This window comes from Primulina huaijiensis, chromosome 5 (assembly GCF_012295235.1).
Source record: "Primulina huaijiensis isolate GDHJ02 chromosome 5, ASM1229523v2, whole genome shotgun sequence".
Taxonomy (NCBI): Eukaryota; Viridiplantae; Streptophyta; class Magnoliopsida; order Lamiales; family Gesneriaceae; genus Primulina; species Primulina huaijiensis.
The window spans coordinates 22,231,909-22,255,724 of record NC_133310.1 but is presented as its reverse complement, the minus strand read 5'-3'; the positions used below and the strand labels follow the sequence as shown (position 1 = coordinate 22,255,724).

Below are 23,816 nucleotides of genomic sequence, written 5' to 3'. Positions count from 1 at the left end.
GGTCGGGTATGAGGATACTATCTTCATCCTCCGACCCGCTCTGAAAATAATATTAATATTAATAAAAATATATTAGTAATATTATTAATATTAATATTATCACTAATAATAACAGATAATAATAAATTTTGGTTCAAAAATTCTCCGAACTAACTCATGTCCCACCCTATTAAAATTTTTGAAACGAGAATGAGGATTTCATCCATGCAATTTCGGATTCGGGAAACGGATATAAGGCCAGAGATGAAATTCAGGGATATGGACGAGGATGGGGATGACAAAACCGTCCCCGTCCCGTCTCATTGGCATCCCGAGTGAGAAGCATTATCTCAAATATTACTGCTTAAGGTTTAATTTGTCTTAAACTTTTTTTAAAGATTTGAGAGATATTTGGGCTTTGAATAGGGTTGAAGTGCGGTTAATTTTATATACTGAATGCACTCAATTTTTGATATGAGATCTTTATATATGTTAACACACACACACATATATAAACTAAACACATATCATCGTTAACAACGTGACAGCAATAGAACATGATAAGTATGAAATATTAGTTGTTTAAGAATATGTAGAATAAAAGAATAAAGATACATATAAAGTCCATTCACTTGTGAAACACGAAGAGGCACTTTTGGCAACTCCTAGCAAAAGTTTCAGTCTCACTTGGATTTACCTAACACAAGAATAAATCCAATCCCATAAATGATTTCATTTTCATTTTTCTAATATATCATAACGACTTAATAATTAGTGATACATCACATCAAAGAATAATTAAAATTCTAGTGGGAAAAAATTATATATATATATTCTTTGAAATATAATATATATATTACACAAACGAATTTCAAACATTTCATTGAGATGACATCATGTTCAAATCTCTAGAGGAAGCCCAAATGGTACCTATTGCGCGTATTTAACCTTGAAATTAAAGTGGCCAAAATGGGTCAATGGGTTTGATCGGCCTGTAATCTCGTCATTTGGTAAGATAGGACGGGTCATCCTATCAATTTTTATTTATATTTGACGGGTTGAGATGAGTTGACCCACATTCTACCGTCACAATCAGAACTATATAATTGTCGACCCAATCCATTTATTAGGCGGAACGAGGTGAGTTAACCCGATGATTCTGATTAATTATGGCAAATTTTGTCCTAATTCATTATTTATAGTCAACAGGGATACTAAGTATTAATTAAATTAACCAATCAATATAATAGAGATATTAGGTAAAATAGTCATTTTATATGGTTTCTTATTTTTAGCCATGAGATGTTTTATTATTTAGCAAAAATAACACACACTTGTGCCATTTGATTTTTTAAAAAATTTACGAAAATGTTCCTCGCTTTTATAAATAATACGATTGATGTACCTATTGCGTTTTGGTGTCTATTTATTTACGAAAACACTATATTTTAGCAAATTTTAATTTTACATTTTATTTTTAGATTTTTATTAAAAACAAACTATACAAGCGAGCGAGGTGTGTAACGAGTACTAGTATTAATTAATTAATTAAAAAAGTAAGATCACAATGCAACTCCACTGGCCTATAATTAATTTAAGAGAAGTGCACGGGGGGGCATCGTAGTTAATAGGAAAAAAAATAGTATTAGAAAATTGTTTGACATAATTTTTAAATAATTTAATTTATTAAAAAATTTATTCTTAAGCATCAAGATTCAAAATATTCAGTAATGAAATTTAAATTGTTGATTTTTAAAATAAGAGGTGGAAGCAAATTTTTTTTTAATATACATAATATTGAAATTTTTAGCTTAGCTTCACGGGCCAAGGCTAAACTTTGAAAGCCTTGGTATTTTGAAACTTTGGGCCTTAAGGGTACAGCCTGAGATACTTGGCCCGATTTACCTGGCCCGTGGCTGGGCCGAGCTTAAAAATTTAAATTTAACTGGTTCACTGAATTTATGCTTGAAAAATAACATAGATATACAAATACTCGTAACGTGTACTTAAAAATAGGATTTCACCCATCCCCTTAACTTTTAAAATTTTAATTTTTCCACCTATGTTGGATAAATTTGACATTTAGGGCTCGTTTGGTACAAAGGATTGGTTTGGATTGCGGTTGGTTTAATCAGTTTATCTAGTATTTGATTGGATTTTTAATAATTCTATTCAATCCATTCGACAAAGGATTAAGCCATATAAATTGAATGGAAATTAACTCATCTCACTCCTTTGTACTAACTATCACTTTTTTTTTTAAGAGTAGATCTCTTGTGAGACGGGTCAACCATACCAAAATTCACAATAAAAATTAATACTCTTAGCATAAAAAGTAATGCTTTTTCATGGATAACCCAAATAAGATATCCGTCTCACAAAATACGACCCGTGAGACCGTCTCATACAAGTTTTTGTTTTTTTTTAATCACACTTGTTTCCAATTCTATCATTTCTCGTAATTTTAATATAACACAAGGGTAATTTTGTCAAAAAATCAAAAGATTCTTAATTATCCCACGATCAAATATTAATTTATCCCACGACCGAAAATTTTGTCCAAAAGTAAAAAGATTCTTAATATATCTCATAATTCTAATAGTTTAAACTCGGGGGGAAAAGAAATAAAATATGATAGCACACATTATTTTTTCAGTAAACTTGAAATAAATATACGCATGATTTAAAAGATTTAAGATACATTTTGTAATAATTTTATAACAAAACGTGTGTCCCATGAAAAAAAAGGATTAGATATTGAATTAATTGGAGGAGTGGGGTGGGGAAGGAATTAACAGACCGGAGCTAGAAAAGTTTCATTCGGTCGGGACACACTATTTATAATTATATATGCCACCAAAGTTACACCATCTTTATAAACAAATGAATCTACAAAATATTTATTAATTAATATTCACAATATATATATTTTCTTGAAAAAAAAAAGAAGAAGTAAAAAACTACGATTAAACCATAGTGTATTGTTTAATATTTGAGTCAAAGTAAACTTCTAAATTAAATATTATTATACAAACAAGAGCGATCCCATATTCTCAATCAGTCACCCGATTTCGATCGATATTCCTAGTTGTTCGTTCAATTTGCTTGGTATACTAATTTATTTTTAAAAATAGAAAATTTGTTTTTCAAAATATATTTAGTAATTTATTTATCATCCTGGTTGTGATTAAAAAAAAAAGAAGAAAGTCAAAAATATAAATTTAAACTCAAAAAAATCGGATGAAATCTTTTCCAACAAAATATACTCTATCTAACGCTTAGATTTAAATAAGTTGATGTCTATTTTTATTTTACTCAAATTAACTATCCTAAAGTCCTGTATTTTCGTTTATTTTTTAATCTTTGGGATAATAATATTATTTCTGGTCATAAAACTTGCACGTTTTCATTTGTGCTCATGTTATCAATCAACTCACGATTTTACTCCGCTAACTTATATTATTTTTTGTAGTTTTAATTCTTTTCGTCAGAATGATTGTGACGTCGAAAAATACTTACATGACAATAAAAAACAATCAAAACTCGTTGAACTTTTTTAATGGTGGCTACTCAATCAAAATCTCTCTTTCCCTCAATAAAATATTGCAATGAAAATCATTGCTTTTTTTCATGCAATGCCACCACAGATACATAAAGCTTAAAGGTTAAGTAATTAAGAAAATAAGCCCAGCACCTCTCGAAACCCTAAAAAGCAAAAAAACAAAACCAGACAGAGTGAAAACAAATTAGTACTTGATGTTTGTGTAAGTATGTATGTATACACACCCACGATATATATATGCATGACATAAAGCCCTTCCCTTTATTTTAGCTCCTTATTCTCATTCTCCTCTTTATTATTCTCTTGCTTTTTTCCTCTCTGTGTGTTAGCCTCCAGTTGATGTGATTCTCCACCATATCTTCAAAACCTTTACCATGGTTTTTTCTTCTATTCCAACCTACCTTGATCCAGCCAACTGGCAGCAGGTGAGGGGATTTTTTAGAATTTTAAAAAATAATTTCATAGGCTCCCATGGCTTCTTTGAGAAAAAAGTAAAAAATAAAAAGATAAATATTCGCTTTCCTTTTCTTGTTAATCTTCTTGTGTGCTGTTGTTTATGTTTCTTAACGTCCTTATTACTCTTTACTAATTTGTTGAATATATACCATATGTACTATGTTTTCGTTTTCTTGATTTTTTATGATCATTTTCCGCAGCAACAGAATCATCAAATAATAGTTGGAAGCAGCAGCACAAACCCTTTACTCCCGCCGCCGCCGCAGCCTGCGCTGCCGGCGCCACCACATGAAGGCGGCCGATCTGGGACGATCCGCCCTGGATCGATGGCGGAACGGGCACGGATGGCCAACATACCTATGCCTGAAACCGCCTTAAAATGCCCTCGTTGCGAGTCAGTAAACACAAAGTTTTGTTACTTCAACAACTACAGTCTATCTCAGCCACGTCACTTTTGCAAGACGTGTAGAAGGTACTGGACTAGAGGTGGCGCGTTGAGAAGTGTCCCAGTGGGTGGAGGTTGCCGGAGAAACAAAAGAAGTAAATCTGTAAGCTCGAAATCTCCGGCGAGTGAAAATAGGCAAACAACCACAAGCTCCGCCGGTTCTATTTCCTCTAACAGCGGCCAGGAAAATAACATATTAGGCCTCACGCCTCAACTTCCACCGCTACGCTTTATGTCACCACTAAGTCAGCTCACCGATAACTTTAATGACACCATGGGCTTGAACTACAGCGGAATTTCTGCTCCTTCTGTACTTGGAACGGGTGAAATGAACTTTCAGTTGGGAAGTGGCTTGTTCGGCAGTGGTGGTGGAAATGGTGGCATCGGTGGTGGGGTGGCTTCGCTTTTGTCCAGCAGTGGCGGCGGCATTATTGAGCCATGGAAGTTGCAGCAGGTGCAGCAATTCCCTTTCTTGGGTGGTGGTCTGGACCCATCTCCTCCGGGGGTTTACCAGTTCCACAGCGGTGAAACCGGGTCACCTTTAGGTGAGACGAGCCAATCGGTGAGGCCAAAACTTTCAAGCTCGATGCTAAGTCAGATGTCATCTGTTAAAATGGAAGAAAATCCAGAACTAAATTTGTCGAGACAGTTAATGGGAGGGATGCCAAGAAATGATCAATGGAATGCAACTTCTGCTTGGAGCGATCATATCTCTGGTTTCAGCTCTTTTTCTACGAGCAATCCTCTCTAGTATGCTCTTGATCCATTTGGATTATTACAAGAAGTACGACTTTTTAATTAGCGACGACTAATATAAGGCGACAAATCAGAAGTAGAATTTGTGGTCAATCATACTGGTTACTTCACAGTCCATATAATCGTCAGTAATAGTCGAGTTTCGTGTAAGAACTCACGGGCTAAAGAGACTATCTAGGGTGGAAGAAAAATGAAATTAACAAGCATGGATGAATTAACTAGATTTGTGGGTGTGCCAAAAGACTGATATTCGGTTGAAGAAACCCTAGAAATGGTAGGTTAAATTATTTGTTTTTCATGTGTCATTTGTATCTCAATTTGAGTACCGTTTACTATCAGAAAACTGAGTTTGTTTTTGTAGCTTAACCATGTTAGACATGTATGTGGTTGGAACCTAATTACTTTCAGTCCAGTGGCTTGGCTGGCTGCTGGAATTAAATTTTCATCTGTATTGATCATATAATATAATCATAATTCTGTTGATTTCATATTCACTTCTGAGATGTACATTATCGATTTATCGCAACAATTGGCTATTAACTAGCATGATTTGATTTTTTTTCTCTTTTTTTTTTTGTCGTAATAATGCAGCATGATGATCATCTTCATGCAGCTCAAGTATTTCAAGTTTTTGATGATTAAGCAATCATTTAGTTACTTCAATTAATAATTGAAGCAATGTGCATTTTGTTAAGCAATTTTGCAACAATATGTTTGGTTTCGTGTACATACATTAGATATTAATCAGTACTCTATAAATCATTTAAATTCAAACTCAACCAGTACTACTAATTTATGGAGCGAGGGAAAAAAAAGTAAAATTTTCAGAACCATTGTATATTCTAGTAGTGAATCAAAATATAATATTTATTCAATCGAGCGTAATTTGTAACTCTCATCGTACATATAACAATTTCCATTTGGATATCATCTCGGCCTTTAAATTTTCCGGCCTTTTCATGTGTTCTTCCGCGCACGAAATCCTCCTTTAAATTTTGCTTAATCGTCCTAATAAACACAATCCAAGCACGTACCTAGCTAGATGTTAAATGTGCATATTCGTTGTTCTAAGAATTAGAAAACTTCCTAATGCGTATCATTTGTTTTCAGTTAAATATTATCTTTTATCCATTGTGTTCAATCATGAGTTCCTGGATGTCGATTTAAATAACTTTGAGTAGTAGTACTAGTTTCAAAATTATAATATTATTCATCTAACTCCTATTACCTTTTTTGCTTATAGCTCCCAGTTTCCGAAGCATCGTTACCTTTAACTTAATTCGAAGTCGAGTCAAGTTAAACTCATTCCGCTACACTCGTTAGCTTCTACATATGCTTAAAACTAGTCAAGTTATAATTTGCTTTGTTGATGAACAAACTTGGGTGGCATTCTCTATTATATTTGATGCAAACTGCTTGCTTGTCAAGAATATTGAAAAGGGAACATGTTTTTGGCTGATAATTTGCGAAATTCGGATGAGAATATATAGAAAATGAAGCCAGTTCGTGTTAAATAATAGTTTGTTGGACCTTAAGATTCCAAATCAGAAAAAAGCGTTCAAATTAAATCCCACAAATCAATGCATGCTTCTTGATATAATTCTCGATTTCTGTTCCCCCTAACAATCACGTAAAGAGTACTGCATATGAATGTGAGGCAAAGATGAATGCATAATAAGTCGAATATTGCATTTTTTTCCTCGATTTTCATGCACATATAATTCTGCACGCGATTCTGATCCGCGCGGTAACCCGTAAATGTGTGTTTTGTTATTAGATTTGGTCATGCTTCAATTCTGACACAGATTTATCTGTTTTTACCAGAATGAAAGTGTGCGATTCATTTACACAGACACACACAATTATAAATAAGAACGAAGTATTTGAAGTTTATATAAAAAAGAAAACAAGTACTTATACAATTTAAAACATATAATAGTAAGTTTTTGATACTGTTTCTGACTGAAGATAATTTCGGAAAGTGAAAAAGACATATTCTCTTCAATTAGGTGAGGTTGTTCTCTTTCATTGCTTCGAATACGATGTCTCACATTGATTGGATAGATTCAATGGAGTTGTATATATGTGCTTGAACAATCTTCTCCCTTAAGCTAGTTTTTGGGTTAAGTCAAATTCAAGTCTCAATCTTAACATGGAATTATAGAATTCAGATCCACCTTTATATGTGGGATTGCCCATAGTTGGGCTATCCGTAAATGTCTCTACGCTCCCGTTGTTCATTCTTGGGCGGGCATGAGGGGTGTGTGTTAAGATATTTCACATCGATTAGATAGAGTTCTTGAAATTTGCATATATATGGATTTAAACAATCATCCTCCCTTGAGCTAGCTTTTGGAGTTGAGTTAAATCCAAAATATTTCAATCTTAACGACGACATTGGAAGAATTCAATGGTTTACACTTATTTCAAAATTCTATTCTTCCACTAATAAAATTAAAAGTCATATGTAATGTATGAGTACAACAAATTTAGCCAAAAAAAAGATCGATTCAATCATATAATTTAATTAAATGAGTACATATAAAAATCTATTAATGGTCCCCCTTGTTATCTGCTAAGTAATTAAGTGGAATGCCTCATCTTCAAGGCAAGGAATCTTTGCTATATAACTTTTGCAAGAACCAAGGCCGTTGCTTATTCAACAACGAATAAAGCAACCCAACCCCCCACACCCCCCTCCCCTACCCCTCCTCCGCAATAATAAAGCTCTTATTAGTCTCCCCTCTTTCTCTCTCCACCCCTCCCCACATAAAATAGTTAAAGTCACATTCCTGATTCAGAGTTAATCATTTAGATTTGATTATTTGTCGGGTAGTTGTCGTATATCTTCATTTATTTTTAGTTACTAAGATTGAGCAATCAGTTGGAATATTATTTAGCGATCCAAGAATTTTAGTTTGCTAGGAATATGGGAAATTCTATATGGTACATGCATGACTCTCTATTTACCTCTAAAATGCTCAATTCTATGGTGAATATGTGTGTGTGTGTGTGTGTGGAAAGTCATACATAAAATTATTTGTTTTCTCCCTGACGAAGTTCATGATTAACATGAACTTCAAGCGCATTTTTAATCATTGAAAATAGATTAAACTAACGCATTTTGATTCGAGAGATCAAGAAGCTCTAATTTGTCACGAGCTTGTGTAATAGTATAAAATTCTACGCTTGATTAATTCGTCGTCTGGATCGTACACGAAAATTAATTCTTGATCTAGCATGGAAACTGTTGCATTTTAAAGAACAGAAAATTGATTTGAATGGAAGGTGGTGATTACGAAGAGAAGCAGCATATGTTAGACTGCTGGGCTCGGAAATTCAAGCCAGATCTTGCCATATTCTTTCCCACTTGGAGAAACCTCAGAATAATCTACACAAAAACACATTCAGTGTGTGCGGGCAGCTTTCGCTTTTTACGTATGTATGTATTTCACGTCATTGCAATGTATTTTTCAGTTATTTTTATTTTATGCGTTGTATTACGTAATAAATTATATATAAAAAAAAAGTGCAAGGGTTTGAGATTCGAATTCTCACGTTTTCCCCTCAATTATTGTTATTATTATATACATAAAATCATGTGTGCCCTGGAATCTGATTCCAACCTTCTTTTCCAGGCAAGATTTTATCTGTCCCCCTTGCCTCATCTTCAGAATTATTGTTTATAGTAGTACATACCGGAAGAACATAAATATTGCAATATTATTAATTTCTTGAATTTTTTAATATTACCGACGACTACCTAAATAAGGACATAATTAATATATACAATATCAAAATTCACACGAATAAAAATAATTTATTCGGTCACAACATTGGAAAATTAAAAAAGATTTATAAATTAATTACTTCCATTAATTTGTATTAAAAAAAATATATTTTTTTGAAACCCGATATGCAATCTATTGTATGATTTTACTCATACCATAGATTGATTATAATTTACTAAAAATATAAATTTCTTTTTCTTGATCACAATCTTTTGAACTATTTTAAAAATTTTAGTCTTATTTAATTAGGTATAATGTCTATTTCGTTTACTCATCCACCTTCTGGTTTGTTCATAAATTCTTTAATCTTCGTATAAAATCTAAGGGGATTAATTCATATTTACTTGATTTGATTAGTAAAACACATATGAGTTCTTAATTGATTAAATACACATATGTCTGGTGTAATACATTTAAGTTATTTTTTGATCTTAAATCTTTCTACCTTTGATAAATTTGAGGGTCCACTTTATGTTAGTCAAATAAAAACAATACACTATTTATCTTTAGGAAATTCTCAGTTTTTAGCTAGTTTTTATTTTTAATTTTATTTTTATTTCTAGTAATTATCTTTTTGGTTGGTCTTTTGATGATCGATGCTTCTTAATCAACAAAACTCAAAAGCTATGTAGTCTTTGTTGAAAGACGAGTTGAAAGCATCCTATGTTTTGTTCATTGGTTTATTTACAGAGTTTATATTACTGAACGAAAATCCATACACTTTCAATTTTGTAATATATACTTTTATGTATTTATTATTTATGTTATTTGCCTCACATCTGTTGAATAAAATTTTTGGGAGTTGAATATATGGACTTGGATAATCATCCCCTCTTCGAGCTAGTTTTTCGGGTTGAGTTGGTCTAAATCTCAATCTTTACATGATATCAAACCTCAGATTGCACCGTTATGTGATGAACTATCCATAGTTGGGTTACACGTTTGCAAATTTCACGTTTCAGATGTTCTACTCAGGTTCTATCGTTATGTATTGGACTACTTATAGTTTGTAGTTTTCACGTTATAGATGTTCATTCTTGTACGTGAGGGAGTGTATTAGTTGTACCGCGGTTGGATAAAATTCATGAGAGTTGCATGGACTTTGACAATTTTCCCCGCTTGAACTCGCTTTTTTGGGGTTGAGTTATGTCCAAGTCCCAATTTTAACACTTTACAATTTACAATTACAATTAAATAAGTCGTGTAAATTACTACAATTATATGGTATTGAGACGAATACCTCAAGATAATTTCAACTTATTCTATAAAAACACTAGAATTCTAATGAAAGAGGCTAATTATTGTTTATTTACATTAATTGTTGATTCTATTAATTAATGGGGTGGGGGAAGATTTGGACTTTTAACAATTGACGTAAATAAATAAATAAATAAATATATATATATATATATAGATTTGAGATGCGAATCGTGACCTTTTAATTGTCGTGTTGTTTGGAGGTAACAACAAATTCTGGTTGATTGTGGAATTATACGTGCTCGTCTCAACTATCGTCAAAAAATGAAATTATATTGACCACTTATTTTTTTAGATTTAGTGGTTTGGTGGTACCCTTGATGAATTATCTGCATGATACCATGCACTAATATTTTTTTAGGGGATCTAAAGATGCTTTGTGATTGGATCATTTTTCGTAATTTGAATACTTTATATTTCAATCGTTTTTACCCTTCTATTTGATATATACATATATATATGGATAAAAGAAACATATATTTTAAAAATAAAAGTGCCAATAATTCGTAATATTGTACATTCATGAGTCAAATACTAGTAATCCACTTTAAACAAGTATGATTTCGACTACACGCATTTAATGTTAGAAAATTTGGACTCGTACGTTACCCTTAGTCGATGATTAACATACAAATAATATATTCCCCATCGATGAATATAGTGGCATACTAACTTTGTCAATTGATGGCGATTAGCACTAAAAGTTAAAATACTACCGTCACAATCCCAATAACCAACCATGTTCAAGGCCATCCAATAGTATTCCCCGTTGATCTAATATATATATATATATATATATGTATATATATATGTATATATATACATGTTCAAGGCCATCATATACAAGGATACACACACACACACACACATAAGGTTTTAGGGTTTTGTCTATGCTACACATGAAGTGTTACTTTAAGAATATTTTATAAAAAATGGTTGCGCAAACATTTGAATTCAAAACAAAAAAGTATTGATTGATCCACATTTTTTGTTCAAGTTCAGATGTTTGCATGAAAATTTTTGAATAAAAATACATCAGGAGTACCACTCTCCGTGTAGTATAAAGTGACTCAAGTTTTAGGGGGGAATAACAAAGGAGGACAAATGCCCCCACACTTTTCGACAATTCCATCAAATCGCCCAATTTTGACATCATGTGTATCTCAAGCTAAATCTGGATTCCAGAAAAAAACAATTCAGATTATTTTGTTATTATATATGTTCTAACAATTTATTTCATATATTAAAGAGCATGGTTAATTTATATTTTTTAAGCAAGAAAGTTTAGTTAATTTATGTTTGATAAATGGTGAGTAGTGAATGAAAAGAAGTGAGAGTTTTATCACATTGAAAAATAAGCCAGGTATAGTATCTCTTATTAGGTCCAAATTTGAGCTAAGAGTTTGGGTCCCAAGGGGCATCAGAAGTTTTTGGAAGGGGTAAGACTTTGATAGGCTGAGTCTCATTGAAACACTCACACGGCCGGCCGGCTCGGCACGGCGTGGTGAGGTAAGGTGAGGTCTCTTGATCATATTAATCTTTTGGATCTCGATAAACACATGTACACGCACGGCCGACCGATGTGATGAGCTCTTTTGACCGTATTAATCTTTTTGGACAAATTTTATTTGAAAAATATTTTTTTATTCGAAACAAAGATTGCTCCAATTCGAAAACTTTGTGTCCCTTTCGAACCGGTGCGTCCAAATTTTGCACCCTCCAGTCATTTTGGACCAGTGCGTCCAAAAGTTTGCACCCTCCAGTCCGAACCAGTGCGTCTCGTATGACTGTCATTTGGAACAGAACAATGCATCCCTTGTCTTGTGCACGTCCCATGGCTTATCACAAAAGGGTGCACCCTTTATGTGGTACGGGTGACTCACTTATATCTTCCCTCCCTCTGCAAGCATTCGATACTTATTATTCTTCGCATACATTTCCGAAACTTGAAAGTTCAGACATATATATTGTTCGCTGATATCCAGAACTTGAGGTGCTGCAATTCTGGATCGGAGTTGTTTTATTTTAAGGACGATTGTCATTCTGTGTATAACTTACATATGGACTAATTCGTCTTGCGGAAAAAAGATTTTCCTTGCTCAACTCGTACTATTCGATGTGCATCGAAGATCAAGAAGAAAAATCAATAACTATTTAAACATAGGAATACCACGGTATGTGGCAGCACCACTCAGAATAACTATTTGAGTATAAAAGGATATAGTAATTTTTTTATTATTATTTTGAACAAAGAATATATATACTATATAATAATGAACGGACTTCTTAGAATAACTCCTTTGGTTATTTTAATATTCATATTACAATAAATTTATTATTTACCACTTATAACTATCATCTTTTATATTTAATTTTTAATGTAGAAATAATTAAAATATTAATTGTCTTTGAATATAACCAAATGCGAATTTTCACAGAATTACTAGTATTTATTATTTCATAGACTAGAAATGGTAAAATTGAATCATGGGTGAGCGACTGTCTCGCTTAAATAATTGGGTTGGGCTTTGGTGTTTTCAGCTCTTAGACTATTATGGACCTAACACTAAAGTTAGCCCGTTAAAAAAATATTATTACATATATAATTTGTTTTGAAATGTCTTCCACCTAGATAACCTCATCTTTCCAATTTTCTTCAAAGGATATTTTCATGAAATAATCGGTAAGTTATGAGCCCATAATTTATGGACCAAGCTTGGCCCGATTTGTTCACAGAGTTCAAATCTCCGAACTAGGTGCACAGTTTCTTGGTGCAAATTTTTTCAAAAATCCATTTATTGAAATTATTTATATCTGATTATTGTTTTACGTTTACGCAGGAACTTTCGTTATTCCGGAGCATCGTTTCGTCAATGAGTGACAAGCCCCTGAAATATCATAAGTTTTTGCAGCGTGATATATTATACTTTTCTAATAGATTTTGAACATGTGACATGCAGGCATGGAGAAATCAGACGATTCATCGCCAGAGAGAAGAAAACATGGTTTCTTGAGCTTAAATCAACTTGACAAATCTGTATTCTGCACGGAATTCGCAGTTGAGAGTACAAAAAAAATCAGCTCAACCTAACTAACTGCAGCTAGTAGTCTCTAAAAAGATTTGCCTGACGACTAACTTTAACAGGGAGTCCAAAATTCTGATAAACCCGTAGCTCACCTCCCAAGCTTGCTGTTACAACCACCATTCCCCATGCTGTTGCTTGAACAGTTTGGCTGCTGCCCCCGTCGAACAAATTCCAAGAAGACGACCAAGACTGGGACGGAGAACTTCCCGAAGCAGAGATGCTTGACGGGTCATCGTACCTAAGAGATTGAGAGGACGAACCAAATGACTCGCTGACACCGATGCCTGGATCTATGCGAGAAGAGTTGGCGAAATCGTCTTCTGCAGAACTTGTTATTCTCTCCAGTATGTTGTTTTTCTTGGGAAGAGGTGGCAAATGCCTCCTACTACTTCCACCAGCCAATCTGTTGTCTTCTTTGGTAGGAGAATTGTTGAGGGATTGTGGTGGTGTAGCATTGGACCGTTTCGAGTGCCTTTTCGAGTGTATTTCCACGATTGGTGGCTCGTTTTTTACGCCACCAGGCCATGGAATTGCGACCGATACATCTTTACAATTGAAGTGCTCATGAGCAAAGATTGTTACTCCAGTTCTTCCTTTCCCACCCCCTGGATTCTTGGATTCTTCGAGCTTCCAGATATAGACCTGAGAGTCTTCACTGGCGCTGATGATGTGTTTTCCATCTGGACTGAAAGAAGCTGATATCTGGCTGCTAGTATTTCGAAATCCTGTGTTGTAGATGAGAATTTTTGCTTTTGTGTTACAACTTACGATTACATTCTTCCTGATGTTTCAAATGGATATTTTTAAAGCATACCTCTAAGTTTTTGGATAAGCACTAACCCATTCAAGATTCGGATTCTAGAATCAGCTGTAGTAATGAGCACTTCAGACGGGTTCGAAGGAGAGAACTGTGGAGGAAAAAATATTTAGTCACTCATTGGCAATTTCAACGTGGGGATGGAGCTGTAGGTTATATATGCCCACCTGAAAACCTGTAATTTTCTTCGCTTGAACCTTTTTTTTCTTCTTGATTTCAATTTGATCTTTTTGTTCCAATTTGCAATCTATGTTAAAAAACACATCAAACATAAGATCTGAATTTGTGGAAAATCATGATTACAAACATTTCGGTTCGACAGCTATTCTTACCTGCATCAATACTATACGTTCGATAGCTACCTTTGTGAGTACCGATGACAGCACCCTTCAAACATGGACGGAATTAATTTCAGTGCATTATTTGTACTTTTGTTGAATGAAGGAAAAATCATACATGTAATGTTGATTCTTTGTAGGTACCTGTCCATCAGGAGTGTAGCAAGCAGCAGTAACCATTTCATTAAGATCTGTCCAGTCGACAACTTGACGGTCTGGTATGCTCCAAATTCGAACCTTTGCATCAAGCGAACCACTGATGAAGTAATCGTCGTTAACTGGATTGAACTGTATGCAGGTTACTGCCACACCATATTATTATAACCAAATTGTGATCCATGTAAATAATTTGATTGTTGATTAATGAATGCTCTATAATATTGCATCTCACCATAGTCATTGTGTGCAAACATCTTTAAACAGTTTTTAGATTCCAAGCCCCACATCCTAACTGTCTTGTCCATTGAAGATGAAAGCAGTAGCTGCATAGAATGATCAGATTCGGAGTTGACTTTGAAAAACATCAATAACATTCTTAAATACGCGGACCGAAAGATCAACTTCCTCATGGGTTTACCCGATTCGTTTGTGCAAAATTTCACAAAGCTTCGAGTAATTATACACGAAATTCGGACAGGATTCAAAAACTAAGCAAATAAATCTCTTCTTTCTGGAGGAACTATATTATATTTTTTCGGCCTTGTGATGAACGAATGTCTTAAGATATTTCCTGGTTTTAGTCTATCTGATGTGTTCTTTTTCCATTTTTTAAATATTAACTGCGGTAGATGAACTGACCTGTGATTTCGACCATGAGAGATCCAATACATCATCTTGGTGACCTTGGAACGTGCATACTGGTTTTTCTGAAAGTGCAAACACCGTTTCTGGCATGTTAACGTAGTCGGGTATTTTGTGGCCCTTTTTCTTATTGATCTTTCCTTTTTTCCTCCTTTCAGATGGTGAAGGAATAATCTCTGCAAGTGGAGGCCGTTCTGAAATAGTGCCAGCCATAGGGTGAACAGGTGTGCCACCAAATGAACTCAAATCATCCCCTAATCTTGCGGACATAACATCGCATTCCTGCACTTCCCACACATGGATTACCCTATCTTCTCCTGCACTTGCTAGGAAACGTGCATCACAGCTGAATCTGATCGTCCATATTGATCCTGAATGGGCTTGAATCACTTGAGACATGTGCAATGCTGTGAATTCTTTATAGGAATTCCCATGTTGACGAGCTTTAACCCATTGACATGACGCATGCTGGGGATCTTTCTGGTCTACTGCTGAAGCCGAATACTCTTGTTCTTTGTCTACTATTAATCCACTCATTGAATTTGTTACTCCCAGCTTGATGTTTTTCAATATTGCAGCACCCCTTCTCTTACTGTTTCTGAAACTCTTAGAAAGATACGAGTTTTGTATGATTTTATTTCCATTTTCATGAATACTTCTTGACCCATTTTCACGACGCATCAGCTCCTTCACGACCGGTGAGTATCCAACAGACCTCTCAAACTCCTCCATTGTAAGCTGCTTCCCCGTCTGAACATCACTCAGCTTATTCCACATTCCCTCTTCATTGTACTCTTTCACTATAAACTCCTTTCCAGTGTCCAAATTCTTTATCAAGAAAAACGAACCAAACGCCCCATCTGATAACACAGATTGCATCAGCTCACTAGGCGGCATTGATGTTCTGTTTTTCGTTCTTCTTGGAGATATTCTAACACCATTTGAGTATTGACACACACCTAAACTTAACCCCAATTGCCCTGATGATGTTCTGGTGAGACGCTGTTTTGATTCGGGGCCGATAATCTCTTCTTTTCGCTGTTTTGTTTTGGCAGAAAATGCTTCTATATCACCATCTGATCTCGACCTGACAAGCACAATTGGCATATCATGTGAAGGCTCGTCTCGTTTCAATTCCTCTGTGGAACAAGACTCCACCTTTGATGAGGAAACATTTACATTCCCTGCCTCGTCCTTGGTCGAAATTGTCTGGACGACTTTTGAACTGGCAAGCCTGACGACCTCTTTCTTACTTGACAACCCCATCCCTTGTAAAAGGCGCTTGCGCCTCTCATTGATATCTCCTGGTTCAGTCATCCACAAGCCATAACCATCCATTAAAGATGAAGGATTTCTAATCGAGACAATTGAGCGGATGCTTTTGATCGAAGCGGAGGCCGAAGAGACAGCTGAAACAAAAGACATTCGGCTATCATCAAAATCATCATCATCTGATCCTGAAGAGGCCAAATCCAATGGAACAGCTGAAGATATCCGGTCAAAAGACTCGAAGAAACGGTCGTCGTCGTCGTCTTCTCGAAGACCATCCCAATTCATGGTTAATGTTCTTCGATCCATTGTAGCACATTTCTCAAAATTCCTTACAAAAGGTAATCAGATCAAGAATCTAAAAACAATCAAGAAACATCTATTTTGGATTTGTTCCCATCATTTTAATCATAGGAAAATTGTTCAAGAATGGATGTCGTTTGGTGAATTCTTGGCAAGAGAGTAAGAAGTGGAAAATAGAGAAGAGGAAGGGAGGAAAAGAAGGGACTTTAGCATACACCGTTACATCTGTCTAAAGAAATGGAGAAGAAGAAGTGAACGACAAAATGTCGTACAACTCTTACCTCTCCTCACGTTGAATATAAATAATTATATAATAATACTGCATGATCTGATTTAGTGATTTTGATTAAGCTTCATATTAATTTTATAATATATTGATTATTTTTATTCTTTTTGTACTTTTTTTTATATTTTTATTCTACGACCTTAGAATTATAACTTGTTAGCCCATTTGACTTTGCATCATGCTGAATAACTAATTATTGGTGTTAATAAATAAATGACACTTTATAATGTTGATTCCAAAAAAAAAAAATTTAAATCTTAAAAATGAGGATCTTGGTCCCGTGGATCGGTTATGATAGAAATTCAATCACTTAGAGAAAAACTAGCTTTTATTTCATTAGAACATACGATTTGGTCGATCAATAGTATTATTCGTCGGTTAGTTCGTAAAATTCTTACGTTGGAATCGAATTTAGAAAGGATTAATGAAGATTATTTTATAAGGTTGGATGATGATGTAAAACTTGACAACTTGGATTATTCTTATTGTAAAATTTGTTTCCTTCAAAAAAATTAAGGTAAGTTGCCTTTGAATGTATTTGATAGGCTGTCCACTCGGCGACATTACAAAATAATATTAATTTAATAAACTTAGATTCTCTCAATGATCGTATGAGTGGCAATTTTCTCCGTAGGTTTGAGTTCTTAAGGAAAAGACCCCAAACGCAGTGGGTTTAGTGACTAATTTTTGGGCTTAGGTTTAGAGATTTTTTTGAATCTTTAAAATAGTTCAGAGTAGATGCGTCGATATTTTCTGCATCCAAAACCATCTCCGACAATAATGATAATTGTAATAATAATGATGATAATTTCGAGTTAGGAGAATAATAATAAGTTCACATATTCCTCGAACTCAATTTTGCTTTATCTCATTAGGATTTTTGAAGCAGGAATGAAGATGAAAATGTATATTGATTCTCGAGGGTTAAGGGATTCCATGAACCCGAAAGAAGCCGTGATGGGGGCAAGTATGAGGGCATGAATACAATTTCGGGGCAGAAATAGAGATATCAAACTCTACATCATGTCTCGTCGTCATCTCTAATTGATCATTTTGTTTATTCTTTCAGTCTATTATATTTCTACGTTTGAATGAAATGAGATATAAATTAAATGAGATATTTTTAGCTAGAATGTCAAAAGGCAATAATTAATATAATAATAAATAAAGAAATAAAAGATGGAATTGGTTATATCATTTTTTTTCCAGCCCTTGAAACTTTCAATAACTTGACTCTTCCTCACCTCCAGCCAATTTGCCCATACCAAAAGGAAGAAAAGTTTGAGAGCAAAGATGTTTTCTTAGAGTAGAAGGGCATAAAAAATACGTTGTCCACAGTTTTGCCTTTTGGAAAGGACGGTTAACTACTCTAAAATCCGCCAATTGGGTTGTGGATGGGATGGGGCTAAAATTGCCTTTTACGTTCTTCAAGAATATTTTTGTTTTCGATTTTTTTTTTTTAAAAAAAAGGGAAAACTCAAATTTATGGGATCTTTAGAGTGCATATTCATGTACAAATTACAATGTAGTGTTATGATTTTAAAATTAAAAGTCTCGTGAGATTGTCTCACAAATCAATTTTGTTAGATGTATTTTCGATCATATCCCAACTCATAAAAAAATATATTACTTTTCAATTATATTTATGTATCGAATCGTCATGTCTCACATATATAAATATATGATATCGTTTCATTAGACCGACTCAAAATTAAAACAAGGGTAATATTATATACTGCAAATCAATATCAAAGATGATGATCATCACGTAGGGTAGCATTAGGTTCCCTTGATATAAGTAATAATTTAATCTAATCAAATATTCAATTTCAATTTTATTTATTAATTATTTATCATGTATCAATGAAATCATTAATTATTTATTCAAATTCGATAAATTAAAATTAGTGAAAGAAGCTCAATGGCCGTTGAAATGGGCCTGGAGCATAAGAATATGTCCGTTTTTGAATAAACGGTGCTTCTATCTAAAGGAATTATTCGTACAAAGTCACGAGTCTATCGGAGATCAAGCGGCACTCTAGTGAATTTACGGGTAAATTTCGACCGCATTTTGCATTCACTCGTTTCCATTTTGGAATTGGAATCGTGAGGCGGAAGCGAAGCAGCAACATTCTCTCGCTATTGAAACACGGTAATCCTTCTCATCGTTCCTCCATTTCTAAGCACTCAAAAAGGTGATCAACTTCTCTTTTGATCAGATACATTCGCTTTCCTTTATTTCCTCCGCTTTTTCTAGATAAAATCTGTTTCATGTATCTTTTTTTGCTTTTTTGCTGTGAATGTATGGGATCTCTAGTCAGATCAAGTTTAAGTGTGGAATGCCGCAGGATTGAATTTTGAAGTTCGTTTTATTTGTTGAAATTGCGATCGATACGATCTCTATGATGGAGGAATTTATACGGATATTCCTCTTTCGATGAATCTGACAAACTGCTTAATGTTGGTGGATTCTCTCGGTAAAATTTCCTGTTGATGAAAAACAAAACAAGAAAAGAAGGGTGAAATTACTTTGCCGCGTTGTTTTTTATGATAGTTGTCCTTTTTTTATTTAATTTTTCTTTATGATGATATCTCTTTTAGAAAATGTCCCTTCAGGGTGGCTATGGTTTTTACTTTCAGCAATGGCGTTTTACGTTGTTTAGATTTGGTCATGTGGTTTGTAGGTTTTTGTTTTATATCTTGTACCGTATTTTATGTTCTTCTTTATGCCCGTGGCCTTTTATGTTTGCGTACAATTAAGTAAGATGTATAAAACTGTGTCTGTTTGTGAGTAGCAAGACATGTAAATAATGTCCTGAAAGGGATAGATTGGTCATGCAGCTGCTGATGGGCTTCTGAAGCTGTAAAGAAACCTTCTTGAGTAGGAAATTTGATGCCATAAAATTAGTTAACAAATGAAGTGTGATAGATTGTGTTTCACTTTAATCAAACTTTATAGTATTGACGACGCCTGTAATTTTTTTCCCTGCAGGTGAACGGGTGAATGGCGGATACTGAAGACATTCAACCACTTGTGTGCGATAATGGCACAGGGATGGTCAAGGTAATCATAATTCTAGTTGTGCTTACGATCCTGTTTATCTGCATAAGAAACTTGTCCAATTGCTTCCTTTCTTATCACGATTACTGGTGAATTTAGGCTGGATTTGCTGGAGATGATGCTCCAAGGGCTGTCTTCCCTAGCATAATCGGTCGCCCTCGGCACACAGGGGTGATGGTTGGCATGGGGCAGAAAGATGCCTATGTCGGGGATGAGGCCCAGTCCAAGCGTGGTATTTTAAGTTTAAAGTACCCTATTGAGCATGGTATTGTTAGTAACTGGGATGATATGGAGAAGATATGGCATCATACTTTCTATAATGAACTCCGTGTTGCTCCAGAGGAGCACCCAATTCTTCTCACAGAGGCACCTCTCAACCCAAAGGCTAATCGTGAGAAAATGACTCAGATAATGTTTGAGACCTTCAACTCCCCTGCCATGTATGTCGCTATTCAGGCAGTTCTGTCACTTTATGCCAGTGGCCGTACTACTGGTGAGTTGATTCAATTTTATTCTCATGATTTATCTGCATCTAACGGAAGTAGAGGAACAGAAATTAAGTTATTTGAATTTGTTAGTGTTATTTGGTTACAAGTTATGACATTTTAGGTGGTGACTGATTTTAACCTCACATTTCCTTGGAACTGAATGCGCAAATTGTTCAGAAATCTCTACTCATTTCAAAGTAAAATTAGCAAAACAATGATGAATATTGTGACATAGGAACAATGCGAGTACGCATTATCAGTAAATCGAGCCAGTCACTTGTTTCCGAAACACTGTTTATCATTTTTCGTTTTTTTACTTGCTGCTTGAATGTTGGAGTGGCTGTATAAGTGAATCGTGCAATGTTTCCCATGAGACAGAAGCTTTATAAAACATTTTTCTTACATCCATGTTTCTTTGCTAGATTTTTTGGTGTGTGCCAACATTAAATCACCTTTAAGTCTCTTAAATACATTACTAAAGACATCCTGGTACAAAATCATCTACTTGTACTATGTCTTTTTAGTAATCACTTGCTTTTGTGCAGGTATTGTTATGGATTCTGGGGATGGTGTCAGTCACACAGTCCCCATTTACGAAGGTTATGCCCTGCCCCATGCTATTCTTCGTCTTGACCTTGCTGGTCGTGACCTCACTGAGCAGTTGGCCAAAATCCTCACTGAACGTGGCTACAGTTTCACTACCTCTGCTGAGAAGGAAATTGTCAGGGACATGAAAGAGAAGCTGACATACATTGCTCTTGATTTCGAGCAAGAAATGGAAACGGCAAAGACAAGCTCATCCAAAGAAAAGAACTTCGAGCTACCTGATGGTCAAGTGATCACTATCGGAAACGAGCGCTTCCGATGCCCTGAAGTCCTTTTCCAACCTTCCATGATTGGAATGGAAGCTGCTGGTATCCACGAGACCACATACAATTCCATAATGAAATGTGATGTTGATATCAGGAAGGATCTTTATGGAAATGTTGTTCTGAGTGGTGGGTCTACCATGTTTCCCGGTATTGCTGACAGAATGAGCAAGGAAATTACCGCACTGGCACCCAGTAGCATGAAGATCAAAGTGGTGGCCCCGCCTGAAAGGAAGTACAGTGTCTGGATAGGTGGATCCATCTTAGCTTCCCTCAGCACCTTCCAACAAGTATGTCTAAACTTGATCGATACCATCGTTCCATCTGACTTATTATTATACCTTTTCGTTAATAAAGACTTTATTTTCATTTTTCTTGGGTGCAGATGTGGATAGCGAAGGCAGAGTATGATGAATCAGGTCCATCGATTGTGCATAGGAAATGCTTCTGATCAGAAGCAAGCATCTGTGTTTTCAGCGTACTTAATTTCAGCTTTTAATTTCCAAATTCATTGTGTTGGTTTTATTGTCTTTGTAATGGATTCATGAGTATATCGGTGTTGTGGTCTATGTTTTTATCTCGAATTTTTGGATGGACTTGGAATATTATTAAGCAATAGAGAATTATATGTGTTTTTTGTAACTTTATTAAGATACTGATACTTCTTACTTAGTACGTATATGTATGCTGCCAAGGGTGTCTGCATTTATTCAATCATTATATTTAGAGAACAGTGTGAAATTAGGATACTTTGACACTCGAGTTAGAATTACAGATCTTCCCATTTACATTTGATGAATGGTAGTTTGATCAACTTCACGTATCGACACACACAATAATAAATAAAATTAGCGTTTGAACTGGTGAATTCGTGAAATGATCAAACATGTGACTCCAGCTTTAGATACTATGGTTTGGTTAATGGATTTTTGTTTCCATGGAATACAAAGTAACGATCCTGATAAATAATGGTGCATTTGAATCGTTGGAATTGGAATTATGCTTTGGATACTTGTTTCTTGGTGGGAATGGTGAAGATCAATATGCTTCCAGATGAGGACTGACTGTCTTGGTTTTTCATGTGTGATGCTCCTTTGTTTATGTACCAAATAAGGTGTACAATTATGTGATGATTAACAATTGAAGTAGACTCGTGGGATAGAATAGAGTGCGTTTTTGGATGTATCCTATGGTTGACACTCTTATACGGGTCACAAGTCGACAGTCTTATTATGTTATATCTGAAGGATTTCTTCTTCTTAAATTTTTTTGATTTAGATCATCAACATATGATATCAATTCTTTATCAATTTTAGATATGAGAAGAATTACTCTGGTAAAGGTTACACTAACTATTCTTATACGGGTTATACTGATTCCTAGAGCTAATTTTTTGAATTATTTGGTGCGGAAGTTGTTTTATTTCAATTCATATTTCCCGATATGAGACGTTAGAATTGTCGTTTTGACCGACTACTTTTTTACCTTCTGGTTCCAACTCTCCTGTTTAAATTTCAAAGCATCCCTTTCAGTGACTTTTTATGCTCAAACATCTCTTTCGTTTCGTAAAATCCAAACCCAAAAAAAAAAAAAACTAGTTTATTTAAATAATATCCGTAAAAAGATGAAGAATATTAATGCTAGCACGAGTAAGAAATCCAAGAATATTTACGTGACTTTAAATGTTGAATTTGAATCAATCTTTGAAACAGAGTTATTTAAAGGGAGATTTTATCGAACTTCGAAATTTACCCGACTCAAAATCAATGACATGATTTCCTTTACGCTGGTTTTTGTCCATAGAAAATTGATTTTTGGATATGTATTGAGAAATATAGTGTATTAATTTTGGTTTTATGTTTTTTTCGAGAAAAAAATTAAAATTTGTTAAAGCGATCAAATCGCGAAGTTTTTGTTCGAAATTTGACTTTCTTTTAATGATATATATGATAATCTTAAAATTATATTGTATCGTGTGATAATGTTATATTTCTAGGGGAAATGAAAATTTTAACAAAAAATAAAAAAATATTTTCAGAAAAAACAAAAACATATAATTTGCCTTAAAAAAGCCATACTTTGTGAAAGTTTTCAAGTCAAATTTTATATTGTTAAAAAAAGAAAAAAGAAACGTACGCAAACAAAACAAATTATATCACACGGAAAAGAAAGTAGATTGCGATTTGTCATACTCTCCAATCTGTTCGCTTATTCAAACCTTATTCCCAAAAAAAAAAAAAAAAAAAAAAAAA

At 34.4% G+C, this 23,816-nt stretch overlaps 3 protein-coding genes and 1 long non-coding RNA gene across 6 annotated transcripts; 3 read left to right on the top strand and 1 right to left on the bottom strand.

Moving 5' to 3' along the window:
* The first annotated feature begins 3,770 nt into the window (after nt 1–3,770).
* Nucleotides 3,771–5,688, top strand: LOC140977226 (dof zinc finger protein DOF5.1-like). The gene is made up of 2 exons (XM_073441879.1): nt 3,771–3,966; nt 4,198–5,688. The coding sequence occupies exons 1-2, from the start codon at nt 3,916–3,918 to the stop codon at nt 5,191–5,193; spliced, it is 1,047 nt and encodes a 348-aa protein (XP_073297980.1). The 5' UTR covers nt 3,771–3,915; the 3' UTR covers nt 5,194–5,688.
* Nucleotides 5,689–13,186: 7,498 nt separating this feature from the next.
* On the bottom strand, nt 13,187–17,162 carry LOC140977223 (uncharacterized). The gene is made up of 7 exons (XM_073441877.1): nt 15,286–17,162; nt 14,879–14,969; nt 14,632–14,789; nt 14,482–14,536; nt 14,317–14,396; nt 14,147–14,240; nt 13,187–14,057 (listed from the first exon to the last, which is right to left on the bottom strand). The coding sequence occupies exons 1-7, from the start codon at nt 16,864–16,866 to the stop codon at nt 13,348–13,350; spliced, it is 2,769 nt and encodes a 922-aa protein (XP_073297978.1). The 5' UTR covers nt 16,867–17,162; the 3' UTR covers nt 13,187–13,347.
* Nucleotides 14,241–15,581, top strand: LOC140977224 (uncharacterized). Its single transcript, XR_012175387.1, has 3 exons — nt 14,241–14,326; nt 14,628–14,785; nt 15,447–15,581. It is a non-coding gene; the product is annotated as an uncharacterized lncRNA (long non-coding RNA).
* A 1,972-nt stretch (nt 17,163–19,134) lies between the features above and the next one.
* LOC140977222 (actin-like) lies at nt 19,135–22,236 on the top strand. 3 transcript variants are annotated; one of them, XM_073441874.1, is made up of 5 exons: nt 19,135–19,341; nt 20,139–20,210; nt 20,307–20,700; nt 21,241–21,854; nt 21,950–22,236. In XM_073441874.1, exons 2-5 carry the CDS (start codon nt 20,151–20,153, stop codon nt 22,013–22,015), a joined length of 1,134 nt encoding a protein of 377 aa, XP_073297975.1. In that variant the 5' UTR covers nt 19,135–19,341; nt 20,139–20,150; the 3' UTR covers nt 22,016–22,236. The 3 variants fall into 3 exon arrangements, with proteins under 3 accessions (XP_073297975.1, XP_073297974.1, XP_073297977.1); XM_073441873.1 differs by having other exon boundaries at nt 19,137–19,298; XM_073441876.1 differs by lacking the exon at nt 19,135–19,341 and adding an exon at nt 19,411–19,623.
* Nucleotides 22,237–23,816: the final 1,580 nt, after the last annotated feature.

What these genes read in the sequence shown, in the direction of transcription:
- LOC140977226 (XM_073441879.1), top strand. Translation starts at nt 3,916, where the DNA reads ATGGTTTTTTCTTCTATTCCAACCTACCTTGATCCAGCCAACTGGCAG. An exon ending in ATCCAGCCAACTGGCAGCAG is followed by an intron (nt 3,967 to 4,197) that starts GTGAGGGGATTT and finishes CATTTTCCGCAG; the next exon opens with CAACAGAATCATCAAATAAT.
- LOC140977223 (XM_073441877.1), bottom strand. Translation starts at nt 16,866, where the DNA reads ATGGATCGAAGAACATTAACCATGAATTGGGATGGTCTTCGAGAAGAC. An exon ending in TCTCATGGTCGAAATCACAG is followed by an intron (nt 14,970 to 15,285) that starts GTCAGTTCATCT and finishes CATTCTATGCAG; the next exon opens with CTACTGCTTTCATCTTCAAT. An exon ending in AACGTATAGTATTGATGCAG is followed by an intron (nt 14,397 to 14,481) that starts GTAAGAATAGCT and finishes TTTTTAACATAG; the next exon opens with ATTGCAAATTGGAACAAAAA.
- LOC140977222 (XM_073441874.1), top strand. Translation starts at nt 20,151, where the DNA reads ATGGCGGATACTGAAGACATTCAACCACTTGTGTGCGATAATGGCACA. An exon ending in TGCCAGTGGCCGTACTACTG is followed by an intron (nt 20,701 to 21,240) that starts GTGAGTTGATTC and finishes GCTTTTGTGCAG; the next exon opens with GTATTGTTATGGATTCTGGG. An exon ending in CCCTCAGCACCTTCCAACAA is followed by an intron (nt 21,855 to 21,949) that starts GTATGTCTAAAC and finishes TCTTGGGTGCAG; the next exon opens with ATGTGGATAGCGAAGGCAGA.